Consider the following 17,350-nt stretch of genomic DNA (forward strand, 5'->3'; position numbering starts at 1 on the left):
ATAAGGAAGGAAACTTTATCCTCCTAAAAGGTACCATAGACAATAAAGTCATTTCAATATTGAATATATATGCACCCAGTGGGACAGCACCAAAATTCTTAGAGGAAAAGCTGAAAGAATTACAGGAAGACATGGACAGCAAAACTCTACTAGTAGGAGACTTCAACCTCCCGCTATCAGATCTAGATAAATCAAATCATAAAACAAACAAGAAAGAAATTAGGGAGGTAAATAGATTGTTAGAAAAATTAGATATCATAGACTTATGGAGGAAACTGAATGGGGATAGGAAGGAATATACCTTTTTCTCTGCAGTACATGGAACTTATACAAAAATTGACCATGTACTAGGAGGACATGAAAACCTAATGATCAACTGAAGAAAGGCAGACATAGTGAATACATCTTTCTCAGATCACAATGCAATAAAAGTCATATGCAATACTGGGCCAAGGAGATATAGACCCAGAGCAAATTGGAAACTGAATAACCTCATTTTAAAAAATGAGTGGACCAAAAAACAAATTATAGAAAGAATTAACCATTTAATCCTAGATAATGATAATAATGAAACAACATACCAAAACCTATGGGATTCATTCAAAGCAACTCTCAGGGGATATATTATAGTTCTAAATGCTTATATGAATAAATTGGAGAAAGAGGAAATCAATGAACTAAACATTCAACTAAAAAAATTAGAGAAAGAACAAATCAAAAATCCCCAATCAAATACCAAATTAGAAATTTTAAAAATCAAAGGAGAAATTAATAAAATTGAAATCAAAAAAACTATTGAATTAATAAATAAAACCAAAAGTTGGTATTATGAAAAAACCAATAAAATTGATAAACCTCTGGTCAATTTGATTAAAAAAAAGAAAGAAGAAAACCAAATTGCTAGTATTATAAATGAAAAAGGTGAACTCACCACCAATGAGGAGGAAATTAAAGTAATAATTCAAAATTATTTTGTCCAACTTTATGCCAATAAATTTGATAATCTAAGTGAAATGGATGAATATTTACAAAAATATAAGTTGCCCAGGTTAAATGAAGAAGAGATTAAATACCTGAGCAACCCTATCTCAGAAAAAGAAATTTAACAAGCCATTAGTGAACTCCCTAAAAAAAATCTCCAGGGCCTGATGGATTCACAAGTGAATTCTACCAAACATTTAAGGAACAATTGGTTCCAATCCTATATAAACTCTTTGGAAAAATAGGGAAAGGAGGAACTCTGTCTAACTCTTTCTCTGAAACCAATATGGTACCATTACCTAAACCAGGAAGAGTTAAAACAGAGAAAGAAAATTATAGACCTATTTCCCTGATGAATATAGATGCAAAAATCCTAAATAAAATCTTAGCAAAACGACTACAAGTCATCACTAAGATAGTACATTATGATCAAGTAGGATTTATTCCAGGAATTCAGGGTTGGTTCAATATTAGGAAAACTGTTAGTATACTCAATTATATCAATAACAAACCTATCAGAAACCATATGATCATATCAATAGATGCTGAAAAAGCTTTTGACAAAATACATCATCCATTCCTATTAAAAACACTAGAGAGTGTAGGAATAAATGGACTGTTCCTTAAAATAATTAGCAGTATCTATCTGAAACCATCAACAAGCATTATACTCAATGGGGAGAGGCTAGAGGCATTCCGAATAAGATCAGGGGTTAAACAACGGTGCCCATTATCACCACTACTATTCAATATTGTATTAGAAATGTTAGCATCAGCAATTAGAGAAGAAAAAGAAATTAAAGGAATTAGAATTGGGAAGGAAGAGACAAAACTCTCACTATTCGCAGATGACATGATGGTCTACCTAGAGAATCCCAAGAAATCATCTAAAAAACTACTGGAAACGATTAGCAATTTTAGCAAAGTTGCAGGTTATAAAATAAACCCCCATAAATCCTCAACCTTCCTATGTATGACTAGCAAGAAACAGCAGGAAGAGCTAGAAAGAGAAATTCCATTCCAAGTAACCTCAGACAGTGTAAAATACTTGGGAGTCTATTTGCCAAGACAGACTCAGAATCTTTTTGAAAACAATTATAAAACAGTTCTCATGCAAATTAAATCAGATTTAAATAACTGGGCAAATATCAACTGCTCATGGATAGGTAGAGCTAATATAATAAAAATGACAATTCTACCAAAACTAAATTATCTGTTTAGTGCCCTACCAATGAAAATTCCAAAAAATGACTTTAATGAGCTAGAAAAAAATTGTAAGTAAATTCATATGGAGAAATAAAAAGTCAAGAATTGTCAGGAGCTTAATGGAAAAAAATGCAAACGAAGGTGGCTTAGCACTACCTGATCTAAAATTATATTATAAAGCATCAGTCATCAAAACTGTTTGATATTGGCTAAGAAATAGAGTGGTGGACCAGTGGAATAGAGTAGGTGTAAAAGCAGGAGAGGATTATAGTAATCTGCTGTTTGATAAACCCAAAGAGTCAGGCCACCAGGATAAAAACTCCCTCTTTGATAAAATCTGCTGGGATAATTGGAAGTTAGTATGGAAGAAACTTAGATTAGACCAACACCTCACACCCTTTACCAAGATAAGATCCAAATGGTTACAGGACATAGACATAAAAAACAATACTATAAGCAAATTAGAAGATCAAGGACTAGTCTACCTGTCAGATCTATGGAAAGGGGAACAGTTTATGACTAAGGAAGAGTTGGAGAACATCACCAAAAACCAATTAGATGATTTCAATTATATTAAATTAGAAAGTTTTTGCACAGATAAAACCACTGTAATCAAGATCAAAAGAAAAGTAGTAAATTGGGAAACAATCTTTACAACTAATGATTCTGACAAAGGACTCATTTCTAAAATATACAGAGAACTGAGTCTTATTTTTAAAACAAAAAGCCGTTCCCCAATTGACAAATGGTCAAAGGATATGCAAAGGCAATTTACAGATGAGGAGATCAAAGCAATCCCTACCCATATGAAAAAATGCTCTAAATCATTAATTATTAGAGAAATGCAAATTAAAGCTTCTCTGAGGTACCACCTCACACCTCTCAGATTGGCCAGTATGACCAGGAAGGATAATGATCATTGTTGGAAGGGATGTGGGAAATCTGGGTCACTATTACACTGTTGGTGGAGCTGTGAACTCATCCAACCCTTCTGGAGAGCTATTTGGAACTATGCCCAAAGGGCAACAAAAATGTGCATACCCTTTGACCCAGCAATACCACTACTGGGTCTATACCCTGAAGAGATGAGGAAAAAGGGTAAAAACATTACTTGTACAAAAATATTTATAGCAGCCCTGTTTGTGGTGGCAAAGAATTGGAAATCCAGTAAATGTCCTTCAATTGGGGAATGGTTTAGCAAACTGTGGTATATGTATATCATGGAACACTATTGTTCTATTAGAAACCAGGAGGAACGGGATTTCAGGGAAACCTGGAGTGATTTGCATGAACTGATGCTGAGTGAGATGAGCAGAACCAGAAAAACACTGTACACCCTAACAGCAACATGGGAGTGATGTTCAACCTTGAAGGACTTGCTCATTCCATCAGTGCAACAATTGGGAACAATTTTTGGCTGTCTGCAAAGGAGAGTACCAAAGGAGAGTACCCCAGATAAGGAGCTGTGGAGTTTGAACAAAGTACAAGGACTATTCCCTTTAATTTGGAAAAAAAAAACCCAGATGTCTTATGGTTTGATCTGGTTACCTCTGAGAATTCTGTTCTCTTTAAGGATATGATTTCTCTCTCATTACACCTAATTTGGATTGAGGTACAGCATGGAAACAAAGTAAAGACTGACGGAGTGCTATCTGTGGGGGGGGGAGCAAGATTGGGGGAAAACTGTAAAACTCAAATAATATCTTTAATAAAAATTTAAAAAAACATTATTGGTTAGAGAAAGGCAAATAAATCAACTCTGAGGTATCACTTTGGGAAGGCTAATATGACAGAAAAGTAAAATGATAAATATTGGAGTGGATATGGAAAATTGGAACACTGATGTACTTGGAGTTGTGCACTGATCCAAGCATTTTGGAAAATTATTTGGAACTATGCCCAAAGAACAATCAAACTGTGCATATCCATTGATTCAGCAATACCACTGCTAGGTATGTATACCAAAGAGATTTTTTAAAAGGAGCAAAGGCACCTATTTGTCCAAAAATATTTATAGCAGTTCTTTTGGAATTGGAAATTGAGGCAATGCCCATCAGTTGGGGAATGACTAATCAAGTTGTAGTATACGATTGTGATAAAATTCTATTGTGCCATAAGAAATTAAAAAAAAGCAGACTGGTTTCCAAAAAACATGGAAAGATAAAAATGAACTGAGGAAAAGTAAAGTGAGCAGAACCAGAACATTGTACACAGTAACAGTAGTATTATTCAATGATCAAACTAAATGACTTGGCTATTCTCAACAATACAACGATCCAAGACAAAAGGACTCATGATAAAAAATGCTACCTACATCCAAAGAAAGAGATAATGGAGTCTGAATGTAGATCTAAGCATAACAATTTCATTTTATTTTTTTCATGGATTTTTCTCTTTAACAACATGACTAAATGGAAATATGTTTTACCTGATTGCACAAATATAATATAATTGCACTATATCAAATTGGTTATCATTTTAGGGAAGGGGGAAGATGAGGGAGAGAGGGAGAAAAATTGGGATTCAAAATTTTTAAAAATTGAATATTAAAAATTGTCTTTATATGTAATTGGAAAAAATAAAATATTATTTTTGAGAAAAAGAAAATGACTTAATAACAACAATAACAGCAAAAAAGAATCATACCTGTACTTCAGGAAAATAATTTTGCTAGCTAACTATTAGATGGTTTGGAGAAGGGAAATATTTCAACTTGGGAGAACATTTAGAATTAACCAGGTGAGAAGTCATAAGTTTCTTAACTAAAGTGATGACTTGTGAGTAGAGAAAAAAATAATTGACAAGACTTAGCAACTGATGGAAGGGAAGTGAGGAAAAGAATAGGAACCACCATATATCTAAATATCTATCAGTATATATATATATATATATATATATATATATATATATATATACACATACCTACATACATATATATATATAACCATAACCTATCATGTTTCAGGTATAGTGCTTAGTTTTTTACAAATATATATTTACAAATATTATATAATTTAATTCTCACAACATGAGGTAGATGCTGATATCTCTATTTTATAGATGAGAAACCTGAAACAAGCATAAATTTAGTGATTTGCCCATTTATTCCCACATAGCTAGTAACATGCTTTTGAATTCATATCTTCCTGATACCAGGCTTTATCCATTGCACTACCAATTGCCTCTAATTGGATAGATATGGGAGAGACGAAGGAGAAATCAAGTATAACATGAGATTTTTGAACTTTTCTGGTGAGAAAGCAGTACCCTAATAAGAATAAGTAATAGTTTGGAGAAGGGGTGGCTTTGAGGGGAGAAAGGTAATGATTTCTCCTTTGGAAATATTGAGTATAGGAAACTCAACTAAGAATATCAAGCGATGGAAGAAAAGCAGTACCTAAGAGAGATGGTGACTTGCCTTGTGGTGGACCACCCTCATCTTCATCTACCATGGTCATGCTTGGCTCAGTGCACAACTCCAAGTACATCAGTGTCCCAATTTTCCATATCCACTCCATTCAGATCCACTTCAGGTCATATATTTAGTGACTTCCTGCTTCCTGCTCCATCTTTTCATTTCAAAGAAACCTTCATTCATTTATCTTTTTTCCTGTCTTTGAGCCTTTTCTAAGGCAGTACTATAAACCTTAAATGTTCTCTCTGTTAAGATTCCTCCCGTTCACAGTCTTTATCTTTATATCAGTTCTGATAACTTCTATGAACTCTTCATGGATTGATTAGGGAAAGGATGACACCATTGGTTGTCACATATCTAACACAAGGCCTCCATCCCCACAATCATTAACCCCAGTTTTTTCCATTAAATATTTAACCTTTTTTGCTCCTTACTTAATTTATATACCATACTACTTATTAACATATCAATTTAATATTTCTATCCTTTATGTATATCCTATAGAAATCCCTTTCATTGTATGGATCATGAGCTTTCAGAGGAAAGGAGATTAGCTGTGTAACTCTAAAGTGTCTGTCATAGCACCTCAAGAAATGACAGCTAAGAAATGCTTTTTAAGTAGGTATCAATCAGTAACTCTCTCATCTTTTATCTCTTAGCTCCAAAGTGACCTTCCTAAAAGCATGGGTTTGTCTAGGTCAAACCCCTACTCAGAAAACTTCAGTGGCTCCTTAATAATCTCCACTATCAAATACAAAAGACTTTTGTGTTCAGAGCCCTTTATTACCTGCACTCTTCCCTGACTCTAGTCTCCTTACACCATATAGATGGAGACATAGCCCTCTCCCCCATGATCCAGTGACACTTGGTATCCTTGAACAAGACAGTCTATCTCCTATTTCTGGGCATTTTAACTGGCTATTTCCATGTCTAGAATGATTTCTCTTTACCTCCACCTTCTGACTTCTGTGGCTTCCTTCAAGTACTAGTTAAAATCTCACCTTCTATAGGAAATCTTTCCCAAACAGCATTAGTTCCATTGCTTTCTCTTTGTTGCTTATTTCCATTTTATCCTTTATTTATAGTTTGTTCGTACAAAGTTGTTTGCATATTATTTCCCCTATTGTATAAGCTTCTTGAAAGCAGAGACTGTCTTTTACCTTTCTTTCTTTGTATTCCCTGGCATATCATGGGCTATTAATATTTATTGATTGATTTTCTTTTTCATTATATCTATGAAGATAATGATGATGTAACTTTTTTTAATGTTAACTCCATTCATTGTGTTATTCTAAAAAGTATATTTTCCAAAACTTTTCTTTGAGATTCCAAAGCTGACACTTGAAACCCACAGGAAGAAAAAAAATTCACATAGGCATTGTTGTTGTGGGGTTTTTTTAATGCTTCCAAAATGGGAAGGGGAGACTAAGCCATAAAAGATAATTCGAATTACATTGAGGCTAGAATTTAGCTCCAATGATTCCAGGAAGCTGAATAACTTATATTGGATACTGTCATATACTGTAAATGCTTCTATCTAGGCCTGCAAAGGACAACTTGAAGCCCTTAGTATGGATTTTCTGTCTTGAAGAAATGGCTTTTAATGCTCTTTTATCTATGTGTGTTTGTGGGTAGAAAACTAACTCAGTTTCTGTTCCTTCAACTGTCAACACAGTTTAAAGAGAGGGTCTGAATACCTCTTGGCATGGGCTGAATAAGATTATCCATCCCTTCTTCACCTCTCTTCCAACCCAGATTTTCTGTATAACACCTGTTATTTGGTCAATGTAAGTGTTGCTCTCTTTACATTTCATAAAATTCAGTTGAATTCCAAGAAGTTCTGTGTACTATGGCTCTGAGCTCACATAAAATATACTATGTGCTAGTACTGAGGAAAGGGATTAACTGATGTTGCTTTATCCCTCATGCCAGTTCCGTGTGTAATACCCAGAAGATGTTTAATAAATGCCTGTTAATTGATCACAAACTTAGAATTGAAAGGGACCTTAGACCAAAATATCTCATTTTATAACAATAGTTAAGAAATAAATCTAGGATTTTAAAGTGAACTGGTCTTGAAGCTTTTTGATTGGCAAGCTACAGTTTCTAGACTTAACTCGAAAAGCAAGAGGTCATTTGGGGTATTATGACATAAAAATGAAACCAATCTAGCCTTTATAATGGAATTCATTCATTCAAATTATAAAAGTTATACAAACACCTTACATTTTCCTGTTTACTTGCCCATGTCTGGTGATTTTGTAACATGGAACCCACTAAATTTCTGTCTCTAAAAAAAGTCACAAGAACCACACATACCATATGTGATTAACTGCAAATTCCAAATTCATTAAATAGAACTTGCATTAATAGAAATTTTCTTGATATTTATAATTAAGAAGCTACAGTTCATAGAATCATGGATTTAGAACAGGAAGTGATCTCAGAGGCCATCTAGCCCACCCCCCTTCATGTTAGAGACAAGGAAACTGAAACCCCTAAAGGTGGAGTGACCCACCTAAGCTCATAGAGATAATGAGTGGCAGAGTTAGGTCTTGAACCCAGGCCCTCTGACTCCAAATCTCAAGCTCTTTCCACTAAATCACCCTGTAATTTCATCAGTTATTAATTCTGGACAATTTGAACATGCTTGAAGTATGAAATCAGCATTTTCTTTCCCAGAACCAAGTTATCCCTTGGCACAGAATTTTACAGCTACCAATTCTTCATTCATCCCTTGTTTTTTAAGAGAACCTCCATGGAATGGGATTGCTCTGCATGGTGATAAAACCTCAGCTTTGATTAAAATTTGGAGTGATATGGTAATGTCTCTTGTACCTTGACATATCTGAGGTTTGCCATCTGTATACTGTTTTAAAGATAACTATGGTCCGTAGCCATATTCAGCTTATAAAAAAGCAGATTTTGATCATCTTCTTGATGTCTTTTCAAGCACCTGGTTAATTATTTGATTCCTAAAAAGGAGCTTTAAAAAAAAGGATGAAGGCAACATGATCCAAGAGAGGAGAAACTTTTGAGAAAAATTTTTTTAATTGACTATGTGTTTAACAAGTACTGTAAGACATTATAAAAAATTTATTTCCTCTGAAACATTGAGCTAATGTAACTCTAGGAAAATAAGAACATCTTTTAAGAAATCAATTCAACATTATGTAAGAGATATATACTATTTATACCCTCCAGTGATCTTGCTACTAAGAAGGATCCTGCTACTATAAAAAGAAAAAACAATTATCTACATTTAAAAAATTCCTAGGAGGCAGCACACAGTACAGTTCTAGAGTTGGGAAAATATTATTCAGTTTCAATCATGTTCAACTTTTTGAGGAATCCATTTGAGATTTTCTTGACACTGGAATAGCTTGCCATTTCCTTCTCTGGTTCATTTTACAGATGGGAAAACTGAGGCAAACAGAGTTAAGTGGACTTGCCTATGGTCACACAGCTAGAGTCTTCCTGACTCCAGCCTAGTGTTCTATTCACTGTACCTCCTCACTACCTAGAATTGAAAGATCAAGATTCAAACCCTGTCTCTGAGATCTACACCATGTGACTTTGGGTTATATACTTTAACTCCTTTTGACCTTAGAAATGAGGGAGTTGGAGATCCCATTCAGCTCAAGATTTATGCTTCTATGATCTTTTGTTAAAGCAAAAGAATGGAATCATCATATGCATCCAAAATTTGGGGAATGGCTCAGGAAACTATGGTATATGAGTGTATCAATCTTTCAACCAGTCAAGAAGTATTTATTAGGGGGCAGCTAGGTGGTACAATGGATAAAGCACTGGTCCTGGAGTCAGGAGTACCTGGGTTCAAATCTGGCCTCAGACACTTAATAATTACCTAGCTGTGTGGCCTTGGGCAAGCCACTTAACCCATTTGCCTCGCAAAAACCTAAAAAAAAAGTATTTATTAAATTCTGTGTGCCAGATACTGTGAGCTCAGCTCAGGGGGAATATAAAGAAAAGCAATCCACTAAATGCAGCAGAAATTCAACAAATTATCAATTGATATGATAATCTCTCAGGTTCTAATTCTCAAATATGCCTTGTTATTATGGTATTTGTTTTTGTTAAATCATTTCAGTCTGGTCCAATTGAGGAAACTGAGGCAAATAGGGCTAAATGACTTGTCCAGGGTCACATGGATAGTGTCTGAGGCTAGATTTGAACTCAGGTCCACCCAACACCAGGCCCAGTGCTCTATCCACAATGTCACTCAGTTGCCTACACACTATCTAATTAAAAAATGAACATATTATTCAACAATTATAATTCTGAATTCTCAGAGCACTTTTCTAAGAATTTAGAGAAATACATAGTCATAAGAATTGATTCAATTCCACTCATTTCTAAATCATAATCTTCATTTTACCTGAAGGTTTTTGATCCATTCCTTAGCTATTTTCAAATTCTTTTCATTAACTTCAGTCAGTTTCTCCTGCCAAGCAACAGCCTTACCATCAAACTTCACAAAATTGAATTTTTTTTTGAATGCCAGCTGCTCCTGTAATAGACAATTTTTATTCAATTATAAGATATTCATTTTCCCAATAAAACTAAAAGTTTGGAAATTAATAGAATGAGAAATAAATATCAATGACAGTAGATGGAGTCAACTTTTTTAGTTGTGGATACAAATTTATATAAAAGTCAATTCTTCAAAGTTAAAGGCATTTCATTTCAGTAAAGCATTTATAGTCTGGATGTTGATAACTTATGCCAGGAAATGGAAATAAAATGTTTGTGCTAAAAGTCATCTAGAAATCCTTTGCTTTGCCTTATATCACAAATGTTAAATCTACCACACTGACATCATGAAGAAAATAATAAAAGAATCAAAGTTCCTCTTATCAACTTGTTTTTGGAATAGAGAAAATTTCTTAAGCCACAAGCGAGGATACTGTCCCCTAGACCTTCAAAACAAGGGGAAGATCTACTAATTTTGTCATCTTAAAAGAGTAAGGACTCACAAAACTATACCAAGATAAGGTCAAAATGAATATAAAATTTAGACATAAAAGGTGATATCATAAACCAATTAAAAGAATAAGGAATAGTTTATCTGACAGATCTATGGAGAAGGGAGTTTATGAACAACCAAGAGATAGAGAATATTATAAATGGCAAAATGGATGATTTTTATTACATTAAATTAAAAAGGGTTTTCATAAATAAAAATCAATGCAACAAGATGAGAAGGAATGCAGAAAACTGGGAAATGATTTTCACAGCTAGTGTTTCTGACCAAGGATTCATTTCTAAAATATATAGAAAACTGAGTCAAGTTTATAAGAATACATATCATTCCCCAAATGAGAAGTGATCAAAAGATATTAAGAGAATTTTTAGATAAAGAAATTAAAGCCATCTATAGTCATATAAAAAAATGCTCTAAATCATTGCTGATAGAGAAAAGCAAATTAAAACAATACTGAGATACCACCTCATACCTCTCAGATTGACCAAAATGATAAAATGAAAATGACAATCGTTGGAGAGGAAGTGGGAAAACTGGGACACTGTTACACTGTTGGTGGAGTTGTATACTGATCCAATCTTTCTGGAGAGCAATTTGGAACTATGTCCAAAGGGCAATAAAACTGTGCATACCCTTGGATCCAGCAATATCACTACCCACAGAGATCATAAAAAGGGGGGAAAGACCTATACATACAAAAATGTTTGTAGCAACTCTCTTAAGTCTCAAAGAATTGGAAATTGAGGGGATGCCCATCAACTGGGGAATGACTGAACAAATGTATGAACAAAAAGTATATGAATGTAATAGAGTACTACTGTAAAGAATTCAAGAGTGAGCAGACTTCAGAAAAGCCTGGAAAGACTTGCATGAACTGATGCTGAATGAAGTGAGCAGAACCAAGAGAACATTGTACACATTAATGGCAACATTGTGAGGTGGTCAACTATAATGGACTCAGCTCCTCTCAGCAGTTCAGTGATCAAGGACAATTCTAAAAGACTTGTGATGGAAATACCATCCACATTCAGAGAAAAAAAACTATGGATTCTGAACGCAGAGCAAAGCATACTATGTTCACTGTCTAAAACTTCTTTTATATTTTTTCTTTCTTTCTCCTCATTTTCCCTCTTTTGATCTGATTCTTCTCTTACAACATGACCAATATGGAAATATATAAAACATGCTTTTACATGTTACAACCTATATCAGATTGTTAGCTACTATGGGGAGGGAGAGCAGAGAAGGAAGAATGGTAAAAAAAATGTGGAATTCAAAAACTTACAAAAAAGATGAATGTTAAAAATGATCTTTCCATGTAACTGGAAAAAAATAAAATAACATTACCTTAAAAAAAGAATAAGGAGTCCTGAAATTTTTGCTTAAGAACCTAGACTCTGACCCCACATGATCCCTCTTGCCCATAGCTTTAAGAGTTCAACTCATCAGTCCTTTATCACATAGTAGATGTTGATAGGTTGAAGCAATATTATCAGTAAATGGGTCCCCAAAGTCAAGGAAAGTTGACTGCTTTCTCTAACCTTTAAAAGCTGAAAAATCTTCTGTTTCACCAAAGACAATTTACTCTCCATTGATTGAGATATATCAATGAGAATGTAGATATAATCTTCAAGGACCAGTCCAAAGAGGCCTTGGCTCCCATTTTGTAGCCATTTAATCCTGGAAATAAGAGAAAGGAAAGGTAGGGATGTTAGCAGAATTAATGGTCAGCAGTAATCATAATTCATTCCTAAAATCTTAATGAAACATCCAGTGAGAAATTCAACAGCTTTCTAATATTGCCCTAGCTCCCCAAATATCTACATGGTTTTACTTATCCTCTTTGGGATATGACCTGGAGCAAAATTTTAGTCTAATAACCATTCTGTTTCCCCCCAAAAAATGCACCCACATTCAAGAACTACAAACTTTATAATAGATTCAAGTAAAACAGAATTAGGGAAAATAGATGTGATAAAGAAATAAATCCCTATTTATTCCAAAGCTATTCAGTGAAAATGATATTCAAATTAATTATTATTGCAGATCATCTGAGGCAGGGATAGGAAGGGAAGAAGCATTTACATAGTGACTCTCATATGCAAGTGTTTACAAATATAATATTATTTTATTCTCACAACACAAAACCTCTTTTTTTTACAACAGACAACAGAGGCAAACAGAGGTTAAGTGACTTTGCCCAGGGTCACACAACTAGGAAATGTCTAAGGTCAAATATTAATTCAAGGTTTCTTGATTCCTAGTCCAGAACTATACATACCCACCCACATATTTACATGAGTACGTGTGTGTGTGTGTGTGTGTGTGTGTGTGTATACTGATTCATTCAGTTGTTAATTTGAGCCACTATTGCATCTCATTTGTAAATAAAGAGTTACCCAAGAAGCATCCACATTCAAGCTGATAATGCCAGCATATTCTTCTGGTCCTAATAAAACACATGGACAGTGTCAAATGATTTGTGGATACTATCCAGTTCTATGAATGGGTCTTCTTCTGTTCTCTCTCCTGAGGCAACTTTAATGAAACATGGAAATAAGAATCTGGATACAGACATAACCATTATTCATAAAGTTCTTGATAGCTAAATGGGTCTCAGGAGACAAGGCAGAGTAGGATTGCAGGGTTAATATCCTCCCAAACTGTGCTAATTCAACAAGAATTTTCTTTATTTATTTAGAGAGTATTACCAGAAACTTCTCTGGCTCCTTGAGGCCAATTTGCACTTCAGCTGAACTGTTTGTAAACATTCAGGAATAGAAAATGGGGCTCTTGTTTCCAAGTAAAGGGTGTAAAGACCAACGATGGCAAGGCCTGAGCAAGGGTCGCTCCCTCACACAACTGTCAGTCACTCTATACTTTACAGGTATGTAACTGGCCAAACACTAGGTATGCCAGTGGGGAAGAAAAAACTGAAGATTCTGATTGATAAAGAATTAAAAGCCAGATTAACAAAGAATTCAGTAAGGTATTACCCAACTGTCATCATTGAGATAAGGTCACCAAGCAGAAATGAATTGCATCCTAGGTACTGGAAAGACTGGTTGGTATAATTTCTTAGTCACTGTCAGCAGCCTGACAATGAAAACTCATGAAGGATGAGAGAGGAAGGTGCCATAGGTCTGGACACTAATAAATATCCAGATTTTTAAAAGGACATATAGGAAGCAAGGGATGTAGTGGATAGGGTATTAGACCTGACGTCAGGAAGACCTGTCAAAATCCTGTCTCACTGCAAGTCACTTAACCTCAGTTTCCTCATCTGTGAAATGGTTAGTTCCAAGTTCAATTAATTTTTTTTAACCCAGGGTTGATATACTTTTAAAAATATTTGTTGACTATATTTTAACATAATTGGATCTTTTTGTAATCTTATGTATTTTATTTTACACATTTTAAAAACATTCTTCTGAGAAAGGGTGCATGAGCATCACTGGACTGCCAAAGGAGTCTGGGAACAAACAAGGTTAAAAACATCTAACCCAAGATCAAAGCTTACTAAACTTCAATTTTTAAAAATTCTTATTTAATACTGTTTTTTCCTCTCTAATAGTTTCCCCATTTTGATTTGGTTCTTCTTTCATAGCATAATTAATATGGATCTGTTTAGCATGGTTATACATGTATAATCTATATTACAGTGCTTTCTGTCAGGAGGAGGGGGGAGGAACAGAGGGAGAGAGAAAAATGTGAAACTGAAAATCTTGCTAAAAACTGATTGTTGAAAACTACAGTTGCATGTAATTAGAAAAACAAATAAATAAAATAAACAAATAAACCAGAAAAAAACCTCAGGTCTAGTGTCTCCTTTCCTCTTAACAACAGAAATGGGAAACTCCCTAGATGCACTTGAGTATAAAACTGCCCACTCTCTCCATTCCATCACCCCAGTGAAATCTATAACTTTTACTTCTTAACCAAGAAACTGATTGATAAAAATGACAGCCAAACATCCACATATGAATGAGGAGGAATGATGGAGAACTTGTTGGAGGTTGGCTAAAATCCCTTCCTCCTCCAGCCTTGAATACCATGATCCCCAAAGTCCTGTTAATCTCTCTGGTTCTAACCTTCCCTTTGTATTACCCCTCCCCATGTCCATATCCTAGGCATTTCACTCTATGCCTTATATTTACCTTGTGTGAAATAAAATGATTCACAATCACTTTATACATTATTGGCTTGATTCTTTTTTGTGAAAAGCCCCTTTTAATTCCCTACACTGACTTTATGGCATGGACAGAAGCTATGCTATTGACTGAGTTTTTATTCCTGTTCCATTCTAAAAGAAACATTCATCACTGAAAATAATGAGCACCTTATATTTAATATTCAGTTGTCTTTTATTAGTATATATTCTGTAGAAATTATTTTTTGACCTTGTTAATGATTTCATGTAATAGGAATAATAAGACAGCATGGCATTGAGTATGGCTAGGAGTCAGGTTTGGGGCTTACGTCCAATAAAAATGAACAATATGACACAGGGCAAATCATTGTTCTCTGCACTGATTCTCTTTGCAACTCACTAAGACATTAAGTTACAGAACTCTGTAGTGGTAGAGAAAGGGATATGCTAATAAATTTTTAACAACTAGCTCTCAAAAAAAAAGACTTTTATGACACATTTTTGGTTTAATCTACATTCTCAATAATTTCTCCACCACTTAATTCTAGACAATCAAGAAAACATTCATTGAAATCCTGATTTATAGTATTTGTTGATTTCCAAGGTGGAAAGGCACATACTGCCAAATGACTTTTTCCCAGTAGGAGCTAGCTCCAGGAAATCACAAATAGAAGCAATCTCTTCATTTAAGAGTTCTCTGTGCCAATGAAATCAAGTCTAATTCTTATTAGCTAAGATTCTTTCCATCCACAGATCGAATCTAAAACTTATTATCTCTCCTCTTAGATAGGAACTGAAATGAAAATGGAAGAAAAAATCAACATGCATTATCATATATCTATTATATACACACAATTTTGGGGGAAAAAGAAATAAAAATCTAGTTAACCTCAAGTATATATAACATAGTTGGGAAGTATATGACTCAAATATGGTCTTCCAAATATTATCATTCTTTCCAAGTGTTTTCATAATTCAAAAACAACCTTCAAAATACAATCTCATAAATCATCAGATTTGTTCTAGAAAATCACAAACATCGGGAATGAAATCTCTCTTTACCCCCCCTTCTAGTCTTTATTGACTGTTGCTGAGCAGCGTATCCTCCAAAGAAGAATACAATATAGTTGTATACCACACTTCCAAATTGGTATAAATAATAGAAAAGAATACAGAGTAGACATAAAGAAAATGACATGGGGCAGCTAGGTGGTGCAGGGGATAGAGCACTGACTGGAAAAATAGGACTCAGAAAATAAAGTTCAGAAAGGATGGAAGCATGGAGCTTCCCCTTCTACCATCCTTCAAGACAAGGGGACCACAGGAAAAATTGGAAAGAGGAGGACTGAAAGAGATTGAGGGGTCTGCTAAAAGAATAGTGGTGGTGGAGGGAGGCTCACCTAAAGTGAGCCCAGGCCTTGTTTACTAGAGTGGTAATCTGGACAAAGAGGGGTTTAGAGATAATTCTCCTGACAGATCATCTACAAGTAATCCCTTTATTATATCATTAAGGTAAGCTAAAGTACATTATTTGATCACAAAAATCTGATGGAAATGTGAGAAGATACATATATTTCTTTTAAAATATATAGGAAAATTTTAAATACTGTCTTAGTCTTTTGTGATTCAATTTTATTCTTTTAGTAGTATCTTGAGGAATACTCAAGAACTCTGATGATACTACACAATGTCACTTAAGCATGAGATCAAAAGACATAACACTAGTGTGTCAAACCTAATAATCATTTATTTCATTTATTATTTTTTTAAAAAAGCAATGTTACCAAATTCTCCCAGAATGAAATTAAAGGAAACCTAAAAGTCTGCCTGATCTCAAATGCAGCATTCATTTAGAATACATCAACCAATGGATCCTATTATTTGCACATCACCCTAGTTGTGAAGAAGACAAATCTAGTCACCAATGGCTCTTGATTCATCATGCTTGCACACAACAAGACTGAATAATTTAAAAAAAACAGGAAAGGGCTAACTGTTCTTGCTTCTGAGAAATAAACTAACCTTTTCTCAATCAGCTCCAAGGCATTGTGCATCTTCTCTTCATAGGCCTTGCACTTGTCTGCAGTGACATAAACATGGACGATAGTTCCATCCTTCCAGGTAGTGTGGACAAATTTGTTACAATATTTTGCATGGACATTTTTCTTCTTTGTCTCCTACAGAGAAAAAAACCATCACCAAAAAGAAATCTTATATTCCTAAAAGAATTTATAGGAAGCATATTATAAATAGCAGTACATCCATAGAATGACCGTATGGAGCTCCAGTGCCTAATTTGCTTCTATAGTCACTGAGTCTAGTCATGCTCTGAAAAATGGCTATAGGCATTGAATTAACCATTAATGTCTGTCATCATGCAAGCTACTATTCTAGGTTCTGAGTGTAATACAAAGTATAAGAAACAGTTCTTACCCTCAAGGGGAATGGGAGGAAAGAACAAAGAGAAGGATGAAGGAAGAAAGAGAAGAAAGGAAGGAAAGAACAAAGAAAAGGAGGAAGGAAGGAAGGAAGGAAGGAAGGAAGGAAGGAAGGAAGGAAGGAAGGAAGGAAGGAAGGAAGGAAGGAAGGAAGG

At 34.5% G+C, this 17,350-nt stretch overlaps 1 protein-coding gene across 4 annotated transcripts in view; it reads right to left on the reverse strand.

Moving 5' to 3' along the window:
* Positions 1-17,350, reverse strand: part of VWA3B (von Willebrand factor A domain containing 3B) — a 237,656-nt gene that overhangs the window by 92,409 nt on the left and 127,897 nt on the right. For all 4 annotated transcript variants that reach the window (XM_074213732.1, XM_074213731.1, XM_074213729.1 and 1 more), the window contains 3 exons: positions 16,780-16,934; positions 12,149-12,287; positions 10,002-10,133 (listed from right to left, as the gene is read on the reverse strand). In XM_074213732.1, the coding sequence (XP_074069833.1) occupies positions 10,002-10,133; positions 12,149-12,287; positions 16,780-16,934 (426 nt within the window). The remainder of the gene's footprint in view (positions 1-10,001; positions 10,134-12,148; positions 12,288-16,779; positions 16,935-17,350) is intronic.

The sequence above is a fragment of the Macrotis lagotis genome, chromosome 1 (assembly GCF_037893015.1).
Source record: "Macrotis lagotis isolate mMagLag1 chromosome 1, bilby.v1.9.chrom.fasta, whole genome shotgun sequence".
In the NCBI taxonomy this organism is placed as follows: Eukaryota; Metazoa; Chordata; class Mammalia; order Peramelemorphia; family Peramelidae; genus Macrotis; species Macrotis lagotis.